Below are 10,468 nucleotides of genomic sequence, written 5' to 3' on the forward strand. Positions count from 1 at the left end.
CAACTGATTTGCTGTGGTGACCCCTGAAGGGAAAAGCCCAAAGGAGAAGAAGAAGAAGAAGAATACAATAAAATAATACAAATAATATAATATATTGTTGTGCTGATGGCGGGGTTTTTGGGGTAGTAGTAGTTTTGGGTGAGTCTTTTTTTGGGGGCGAGGGGGGGCATGGGATGGTTCGCCCAGGGCGTAAATCTAGCCAGGGCCGCCTCTGCCATACCATCAGATGTCCCCATGACGTGACTGCGAAAACAATTCTTTGTCCCCATAACCAGGCCACCACCAGTGCACACACACACACATTTCTCTGTTAGATCTCCTGTTCAATGTTGCAATAAGTGTGTGTGGCAGGTCGAGTGTTGCCCCACCCTCACTCAATCAGCATCACCGGTGCTTAATTGCGCATTGGTGCCACCTGTCAATTACCGCGCTCCCCTTGGACGCACTTTGTCTCTTGGCGTTCACCTGGTAGGTCTCGGTCTGGCGTGTTCCGGTTGCTTGATGTGCTTGGCGTGCTTCGTTTGTGGTCATTTTAAGGTAAGCATGGGTGCTACTACTCTGCGCAGTCTTATGGCACATCATGATGTGACAGCTGCCGTGAAAGTGTTGAGTGTGGTGTCCGCTCTCTGTCACCGCAGACTGTGACTGGTACTGGGGCGCTCAAGCGCTCTTCGTTCGGGTAAGCGTGGGTTAAATATTCATTTTGCTACTTATTTGGTGGTTTTAATTATATTGTTGCTCATCTGGTTTGCTCCTTGTAGGCCAGCTGTTTAAAACATTTTTTGTTTCTAAGTTGACTTATTTCTCTTTCTTCGGTATTAACGATATATCTTTATTTCTTATTTGGTTAGAGATTTTCTGTTCTCATTTAGTTTATTTAGCTAGTGTGGTGTTATAGATGGGGCTATTATTAGGTCTGGCCTCCACCCACAGTTGACTTTTGGTGTTGAGTTGGTTTGTCTTATAAATTTTTCTTTGAATATTTGTATTTAGTCATTTGTATTCCTTTCTGTTGGTGTGAGTGTTGTGTGTTTTAGCCTAGACCTTCTGTTTTAACTTTTATTTGTATAGCACCAAGCTTGAGTGTCCATCCGCATAATTTTGTTTCGGTTTCTTTTCAGGGCAGGAGCTGGTGCAGTGTGTGGCAGGCTTTCCTGGTGGAGGTTACAATTTCACCTCCCTTAATTTTGCTGTGGCACGTGGTGATTCAGTTTGTAGTGGGTTTGTGTGATTTGAGTTGTTTTAGTCTGCCCACCTCACTAAGCCGAAGCTCTGTTCCTGTTTTTGGTTAGTTTTTGGAAATTATTGTGGTACAACTGACCCTCAGGTTGTGAGGTATCTGCTTTTAACTCTTCTAGCTAGTAAATTATTGTAAATAAAAACTGGTATTTTTGGAAGTCGGTCTCACGTCCCCTTTATAAATTGGTGCAATGAATCTGTGTGACCTTCTAGTAGCCCAGGTATAGGGCTGAGTATTTCCTGTGGTGCAATTCCGCAGGTGGCGTTGTCGGATAACTTCCCCCTTTTTCTTCACGCCGCGCCACATGTGGAAACATTTTGGGGATTTAAGCACAAGTGTGGAAAATTATCTTACTATGCATTAATCTGACTAATGTTCCTGATATAAAATAAATGTTAAAGAAAGGAAGTCAAAAGACATGTCACTTTTATAACACGATGAAATCTTTTATGTTGAACCTTTCAAGAAGCAAGAAGACGTTAATGTTGAAACGTGTCATGAGAGAAACAGAGCAGACTGAGCAATAGTCCCAGTGAGTCAGGTCAGGACTGGGAACACTGGTCTCTCCTCAGTGTCTGTGAGAGTGAAGTCTGGGAGCCCTGGGTGGCCTCACAGGTCAGAGTCCACCTTCCTCCCCTGGTCTGCATCGAGCCTCAGGGTGCTGCTCCAGCTGTAGAGGCCGTCATTCTCCAGCACCACGGGGCTCCTGTTCTCCTCCCAGCTGCTGCTGCTCACTGGAGAGGGGCAGCACTGTCAGGGTGTTGGTCAGATTCGACCACACAGCTGTCAATCAACCAGCAGACACTTGGACACCTTCCCTGTGTGAAAGCTGATTTTTGTCCTTTAAGGAGTTTGTCAGATGATTTTTCTGCTCCACCAGTCACTCACTCACACATTGTTTCAGTTCCCTTCAAGAAGCCTGTCATGCATGTCAGCACAGAGAGAATCATCATACACAATGAGCTGAAATATATCAAATGACACATTTTAAAGAATAAAATGAATCAAAAAAACTCTTGGATTTTATACTATTTGGAAAAAATATAATATCAGTAATTTATAATTTTGTTCAAAGTCCTGGTACATAGTACAGAGGTTGCACAGGTAGTCCAACTCCTCCAGGGTGGGACATCAATATGGGCCATTGCCAGAAAGTTTGCTGAGTCTCCCAGCACAGTCTCAAGAGCATGGAGGAGATTCCAGGAGACAGGCAGTTACTCAAGGAGACCTGGACAGGGCTGTAGAAGGTCCTTAACCCAACAGCAGGACCAGTATCTGCTCCTTTGTGCAAGGAGGAACAGGATGAGCACTGCCAGAGCCCTACAAAAGACCTACAGGAGGCCACCTGAATCCAATAGAACACCTCTTGGTCATTCTGGTCCATCCGATGCCGCCAGGTTGCACCTCAGACTGTCCAGGAGCTCAGTGATGCCCTGGTCTTGATCTGGGAGGAGATCCTCCAGGACACCATCCGTCATCTCATTGGGAGCATGCCCTGACGTTGTCAGGCATGCATACAAGCACATGGAGGCCATACAAACTACTGAGTACCATTATGAGTTGCTACAAAGAAATTTTTGCAAAATGGACCAGCCGGCCACATCATTTTTTTTGCTTTGATTTTGGGGATGTCTTTGAATTCAGCCCTCTGTAGGTTGATAGTTTTCATTTCCATTAATGATGTGGCATCCTTTTGTTCTTAACATATTACCCAGTCCATATCAGGAAAGATATCCAGTGTGATTTCTTTTCCCATTGAGATCTGATGTGTTTTCAAAGTGTTTCTTTTAATTTTTTTGAGCAGTGTATTTTCTGTATCCCCTCATTATGTCAGTCCCCTATTATAATATATAGATAATTGTGTGCCCTGTTTAGATGACAGAAATGACTGGATGTCAAACAACATCCATCACTTTAATTAAGATAAGACCGAGATTATAACATTTGGGCCAGTTACTTTAAATTCTGACCTCAGTTTTGAAACACACATTAGAAATATGACAAAAGTCATTTTATCATTTCAGAAAGATTGCCAATATCAGACCATTTCTGACCAGACCATTCCTATGAATGCGTGCTTTTATCACCTCAAGGCTTAATTACTGCAACACTCACTTGTTTGGTCATTCTATAACAAGTTGTTCAGAACAACAAATTAATTCTCTGGCTCAGCTTATTTTATTTTATTTTATTAAACTGTGTGTACCTCAAGGTTGAAATATACATATTTTCAAATGTTACTGTTTCTTTATATAGTTATTTTTCTCTGTTAGATTATATTTATTGTGGTGTGGACACACAATCCCCTCCTAAAGATTAAGTTTTTAAACAAGTATTATTGATATACTGTGCATTTATACATAATTTCTTTCCTATACAAATGTCTTATGATGTGCACAGAGTCCAGATTTAAATGTGAATTGATAAAGTAGACTTGTCTTACTGCTGCATGTGTTTCCCAGGTTCTGTCATAATAAACAAATAACACTTTTTTGGTGTTTATTCTCTAGAGTTGGTCTTTCACTGTCTCTGGTGGTTTGCCCTTTTCTTGCTGCCTGCTGACCAGCAGGTGTTAGAGATTTGAGTTGGTTGTTGCTTCTACATGCACTGACAGATTTCTCTTGAAATATGCCTTAAAAAGAGATTGAAACTACAGTATATACTTGGAGTCCATCAGTGTGCAGACCCTTCTCCTTTGTGCCCTGCAGTCCTCACCAAGTACCACAAGAGCAAAATGAATCAAAATAATTCCATGCTTACATCAACTTTTATTTTACATGACAATATTATTCATCAACAGATCTGGTCAGGTTTGTCTTGACCACTTGTCCATCTCTCTGTCCTCTCAGACCTGCCAGGTAGACCTGAGGTTTGGGCACGTTGCTCTCACCGTCTCTCTTGCTTTGACAGGCAGCGTCCTTGGGCAGCCATGTCTGAGTGACGTTTTCCCGTCTCATGTGGCTCAGATCAGTCTGTGTTGAGTGTGTCTGTTTGGTCAAGAGATCAGCCTAGATCCAAGAAATATGAAAAAGTATCAAATAAAAAAAACATTTTGTGTCAATAAATGAAATTCCTGGTATACCCAAAAGAGTGTGAATGTGATGCATCAATGAACTCTCACCAGGTGGATAGCTTTTCTTCGCAGCTCCCATTCATTCCACTCATATGACTTGACAATGTTTGTCTCCAGTGGGTGGATGTCAGTCTGTGTGCCGCTCTCACACTTGGTGATTGGTTTCACTAGTAAACTCTCTCCTGGCTGCATCTGTGAAAGCACAAGGCAACCACTAAGTCTGGATCGAATTTCCACTAAAGTCAGAGTGTGGAACATTGTGGTAATAAACTTTTTGCACAACAGTGTAGCATAAACAAAGTTGTGAGTGCATTTAGCAATCTAAACATGTAAATGCTCTGAGAATGCTTGACGTGGAAGAAGCTGCTAACCTCAGAGTGAGGACTGATGCAGGAAAACTGTTGGTGGAGTTTGAGGAGCTGAATGAGTTCGGGGCAGTACTTGGCTTTTTCTGCCACCTCTGCAATGAACTCTTCTGAACTGCAGGCAAATTTCAACGCAGCTTCTTTAGAGTTAAAAACATACAGCTTCTCCTTGTGTTTGAGGACTCCAATGTGTGGATTACCTGCAAAACAAGTGTCACACATTTCACACTGAATGAACTTCAAGCACAATAGTCTAGATAAAGGATCGTTTGAACAGACTGGACTGCAGTGAATAAATGATATTAACACCATATATTGTGTATACACAGATATGATTTGGCATCCTTTAATTTGTGATTTTGTGTGACAGAATCGTAGAGAACGGCTGATGGGACAAAGTGTCTTCATCCAAGATGACAATGAGCAGGTCTGAGGCCATCACACCCTGCCTGAAAACAGCAGATTACCCCCTTCATTCGAGTCACTGCCCAGAGTAAAGGAGTTCAAATATCTTGTGTAAAGTCATCATCATCACAGGCGGAGGGGAGAACAGAAGGCTGAGCCTCAAGGCAAAGGTAAGTTTACCACTCAATGTGCCATCTCAGAACTCATCAGATATCTGCTGTCTAGCAGATCTATCTAGCAAGAACCAGTGTATCTATATCTGTATCTAACCTATATTATGTGGGGTAGGAACACAGACCAGAACACTTTTTAAACACTCTACAGATTTCACATTCATATGCAGATATTTGTTTGTAGAAACTATCTAGAGAATGACATAAAGAATGAGATTATGGATACAAGTGACCAACACAAGCTGTCTTCACAGTGTGGCAGGGCTCAGCCTTGCAGACAGGGTGAGGACGGAGCAGCTGCTATTTTCTGAATGAGTCAGTTCAAGTGTTTTCCTGGAGTTGCCTGGAAATCAGGAAGCGTGGTCACTACTCACCTACCACAGATATATACGTATGCATATGCAGCAATGGTAGAAATGTATTACAGGACAATGCAGAAAAAGATTTCTTCTGTGGAGTCCCGCAAGGTTCTATTTCAGGTCCTTTTTAGGCTTCATATACTCATGCTTAGAGATATCATCAGAAAGCATATCATTGAAGTTCATAGCTATGTTGATACCCATCTATATATTTTCTGTATCCCCTCATTACGTCAGTGCCCTATTACAATATATAGATAATTCTGTGCCTTGTTTATATGACAGAAATGAAAAAAGATGATTGAGTTCATTTAGATCTATTAATTGTTTTATTTGTGCTTATTATGTATTTTATTATTAAAATGTGTTGTTTTATTTGAGGTTTACTGTTAAAGTGCACATTTTGGACAATATTTTACCTTTCCTGATATCACAGTTGTGTACGATGAGAACAGTACCTGGAAGCAGAAGTCCATCTCTGGTGACAAGTGTATAGCCACAGACTCCATTGTACTGTAAGGGCAGCTCATTGAAGCTGGTTAATGTTTCAGGCAGGAGCCACTCATGTGTCTTCATCTGCACTGGATCAACACGCTCATCTGTAAGGAGAAAAACAAGCACACACAACAGCACTGAGTGAACTCTGCTTTCAGTCCATTACTTCAGACGCTGACACTCCACATGTGCTGGTGATATGAGCACTACCTGAGGACTCAATCATTCTCTGGTTGTCTGTCTTCACCTCTGAAGCGTCCAGCAGGCTGTCCACATAAGCTTCATAGAATATTTTGGCCTGAGAGGCGATGAAGGGCTGCAGATTCAGCGCAATGTTACCGAGGATGTTCAGCAGCTCCCCCTCATCCTGAAGTATAGACCACAGCCTTGACAAGGCCTTAAACAGTGGCTGAGAGATAATGTGAGGTGGGAGAAATAACAAAAAAATGACTTTTTTCCCATTTATATAGCATATTTGTCAAAGATGCAGTACAGTGTACTTTCAGATTGATGACATATACAAAAGCAATCTATATGTTGAGCTAAGCTAAGCACATCCTGAATTCAGCTGTGCACTAACACAGAAGGGTGAGTGATATCCATCTCTTCAGTTCTCAGAAAGAAAGTAAATGTTAAAGTGTTCTTTTAAGAGATGACAGCAGAGACACTTACAAAAACCTTTGCGGTGGGGACAGCTGTCTTTGCCTTCACAGTTTCTTTGAGCAGCTTCATCTGTGAGGAGAACTCAGTCTGCAGGATTTCAGCGTGCTCGCCACATGAACTCGCGTCAGCCTGATGGGAAACAGAAAACACATGTTCACTTTGCTAAAGAAAGATAAATCCACCTGATTACTTTTAATGAATAAGCTGCAAAACTGGAATCTACAACAAATCCACATTTGCACAGAGCAGTGGGGTGACCCCACCAGTAACATTTTGAGGAAGGCTTCATGCTGCCTGACGTTGTAGAGAGCCTGTTTAAGCAGGATTGTGGGCACGTCACACTCTCCGGGCTGACTGTCGGGATCCGTCAGCTTCTCCAGCAACGCTGTGTATTTCCATGCCAAACTCTGTGACGCACTCAACTCGTTTTCTATGCTTTTACTGGTGACCGGAAGAGCCTCATTAAGGATAGTGGGAACTGTGGAGAGAAAGTTAAAGTGCTGTATTTACCAAATGTTCTTTTGGTCATCAGTGGAGGAGACAAAGCAGTCTGATGACGTACATACAACATGAAAAGGTGCCTTGCTCAAGGGCACCTCGGCAGTGCCCAGGAGGTGAACTGGCACCTCTCCAGCTACCAGTCCACCTTCCATACTTTGGGTCCATACTGGACTTGAACCGGCCACCCTCCGGTTCCTACAGACTGAGTTACTGCCGCCCCAATTAGGTCACATTCATGCCACGTAGCACACACATACGAGTAGTTATGAGCTGAAATGTGACGATAAGATAGTAAGTGGAGGTAACATGAATGATTCAAACTGTCTGTAATCGTTGCTCCAAAAAGCAAATATTAGGAAGAGTGGATCAGGAGCACCTTTTTCCACCAAACTAGCTCAACAACAGTCAACAATTAATCTAATAATAAAATAAAAATAATAATCACAGCTGAATACAATTGACTATAGCTGCTGTAATTTAACATCTGTCTCACAATGGTGGACTTAAGAGCTATTTCCTGAGGTGTACGCAGTGTAAATGTGGCTGCTGAGTTAGTGGAGGTAAGATGTCCTTCCCTGAAGCAGCCAGAAGGTGGTGTCTGTGTTTACACAGAAAACTTCAGAACTTCTGTTGGCTCCATATCTAGAGTGTACTACTGTGTTCACGGCACATGAGCAGATCTGTCTGACTACATCTTATGGTAATGTGGATGTAGCCTGATTTTATGGCAGCAGTCTGGTGTACTGTACTCAGTTCACTGAGGTCAGTGTCCTCTTCTCCCTTCTCGCTGGCTTTGTTGAAGAGTCGGATCCCTGTGACAATCATCGTGAGCTCCTTGAGCTGCTGCTCCTTGTCCTTCTTTAAGAGGACCATGAACGCTCCCAGTTCAGTCTGAGGGAAGATGCTCTGCAGGGCAGCTGGGAGAGGAGAGGATGACGAGAAAGCAGCAGTCAGGAGCACTGGAAAAACATTATCTACAGCACTGCAGCAAGTGTAGCTTTAAATCTGAAAATACTGAACATATTTTTATATTTTTGGTATATTTCTATTTAATCTTCACCTGTTCGTACTTGCTTTTTATCTTCTTTATATTCTACTCACTAAGTTTGTTGGTAAGAAAACCTGATTCAGATTCTCAAACTGAGAGAAGTGTAAGTGTGAAACCTGTAGCCTCTTGAACGATGTTGACGTCAGTAGGCGAGCCCATGCCAGAGCGCAGCAGGATATATGTGATGATTTTACAGTACAGAGCGTCTAATTCTTCCCGTGTCTTCACCCTGCTGTCAGTGATCTCTCTGCTCACTGGACTCAGCTTGGACTCCGACACCCGGTGGATTTCCTCCAGAAACTCATCTGCACAAACAGCAAACATTGTGCCTGCTTTGTTATGATGTTAATATTGTGAATCTTTTGTGTTTTCAAAGTTAACAACAAACAGCCAGTCAGGTTAAAGGGCTAAATCATGTGTGAGAGGAGTGTCATGATCCAGATAAACTAAACAAGGCATGTATGACAGGTTCAATGGCCGTACACAAGTTCAGTCTTTTCAGTTCAGAAGCTGATAAAAACTCCACTCAATTATCTTAGTGACTTCATTTAAGACAGGGTCAGATTTGAGCTACATGTTTAATATCATCAAGAAACAATAATCCACTTGCTTAGAAAATATAAATATCTATGAGTGGACATAATAGTGCACTTTTAGGAGTTGATTTGTCAAGGAAGATAGGAAGGAAGCTCTCCAATGTGAGGAATTAAACTTTTAGAACGCTTATATATATTATATATATATAAGCATTACGTATATGCACATTATAGAACAAATATTCAATGAATCAAACAAAGAACTGATAGAATAATGGGTAATGAAAATAACAGCTAAAGCACCCAACAGAAACTACAGTACATTCATCATGATGACATCTCCTCACTTTGGATTGTGTACATTCACACAGTGTCACTTACGTCTAGAGGTGTAGTTCATTTCAAAGTACACCTGCATTTTGATTGTGTCCAGGGACGGGCTGCACTCTTCCATCAGCTTGTCCAGACAGAGCTGTAAGAAATATGACACATGTATTCATGCTGAGACTCTGTTACCGCTGTGGACACTGAGGTCATGTACGATTCAGTACGTTCTAATGTTTTCAAAACACCAACAATAAACAAATACATATAATTAATAATTAAAGAGTTCAACATTTATCCCCCAGAACTATGCTTAGCAGCGTGAAGAAACTAAATCTAATAGTCTATATTGACAGTTAATTGAATAAATAGAACAATTAGAAAAGACATCATTTACAGTATCTGGTAAAAACACTGCAGTGGGGCTCAGCCTCATGACCTCGGACTACAGGCCTGCCATGGAAATTCAGCTATATTTGGGTTCATTTACAAAATACAACTACAAACAATGTGATCAACACATGAACAAATAGACTTCTATCAGAAGTTCAACATACAGAGCATGCGTCATGTTCATATCCAGAAGTACAACACAGGAAGCATTAAGGTGGGCTAGTTTGCTTCATCTGAAATAATATTAATAACTCACCTCTTCAATTTTCTGGACATCTTGTCTGGTCAGTGTCCGATCAACATTAAAGCCATTTCTGGGGTCCAGAACCACAGCTTTCACCTGACAATATTCAATATAAAAACAAAGACACCCCAAAATTTGAATTTAGTGACGTCACTGGGTGCAGGTGGAATATGTGACTCCAAGTTTCAAAATGTCTTTAGCTTCTCCATTTTGGATCAAGACACATAATACAGCACCTCGCGTGTGTTATATTATCCGGTAACTACGTAGTTAGCTGTTACATTACTCTCAGCGGGTTAGTTCGGTTTACTGACCGTGAAAGCCACCAGAGTCTCGGACACCGCCTGTCCTCTCACCGCGCACTGCTGTGCTATTTCACGAATTATGTTTTTAATGACGCTTTCTGCCCGAGCTCGAGACATTTCCACGCTAGGAAAGTTAACTTGTAACTACAGTTAATTGTTACCGACACAGCTAACGAGCTACATCCACAACGGCCTGTTGATAACTGGGTACCATGGTAACCGTGTCTGAACGCGGCCTCCACTGCGCAGCCGTGACCACTAGAGCGCGCTACAGTTCAAACAGCAGGGAGGCGAATGAGGTCATCCACAGCTCAATGAATGGACTCATGAAGCTCACCGCTTTA

General features: G+C 42.0%; 1 protein-coding gene and 1 long non-coding RNA gene across 2 annotated transcripts; one reads left to right on the forward strand and one right to left on the reverse strand.

The window, feature by feature from the left end:
• Positions 1-435: 435 nt before the first annotated feature.
• On the forward strand, positions 436-6,045 carry LOC113746847 (uncharacterized). The gene is made up of 3 exons (XR_003463175.1): positions 436-537; positions 5,049-5,253; positions 5,511-6,045. It is a non-coding gene; the product is annotated as an uncharacterized LOC113746847 (long non-coding RNA).
• On the reverse strand, positions 3,989-10,360 carry cfap206 (cilia and flagella associated protein 206). Its single transcript, XM_010731775.3, has 12 exons — positions 10,134-10,360; positions 9,832-9,915; positions 9,240-9,330; positions 8,439-8,627; positions 8,024-8,191; positions 7,037-7,251; positions 6,783-6,902; positions 6,321-6,519; positions 6,074-6,214; positions 4,685-4,878; positions 4,362-4,505; positions 3,989-4,248 (listed from the first exon to the last, which is right to left on the reverse strand). The coding sequence occupies exons 1-12, from the start codon at positions 10,239-10,241 to the stop codon at positions 4,027-4,029; spliced, it is 1,875 nt and encodes a 624-aa protein (XP_010730077.1). The 5' UTR covers positions 10,242-10,360; the 3' UTR covers positions 3,989-4,026.
• Between the last annotated feature and the right edge of the window lie 108 nt (positions 10,361-10,468).

Source organism: Larimichthys crocea, chromosome XI (genome assembly GCF_000972845.2).
Source record: "Larimichthys crocea isolate SSNF chromosome XI, L_crocea_2.0, whole genome shotgun sequence".
In the NCBI taxonomy this organism is placed as follows: Eukaryota; Metazoa; Chordata; class Actinopteri; family Sciaenidae; genus Larimichthys; species Larimichthys crocea.

Bases quoted from the DNA above. Each gene is read 5' to 3' on its own strand.
- cfap206 (XM_010731775.3), bottom strand. From the start codon at position 10,241: ATGTCTCGAGCTCGGGCAGAAAGCGTCATTAAAAACATAATTCGTGAA. The intron at 9,331-9,831 runs GTGAGTTATTAA...TATTTCTTACAG, and splicing joins ATGTCCAGAAAATTGAAGAG to CTCTGTCTGGACAAGCTGAT. The intron at 4,506-4,684 runs GTTAGCAGCTTC...GTGCTTTCACAG, and splicing joins GCATCAGTCCTCACTCTGAG to ATGCAGCCAGGAGAGAGTTT.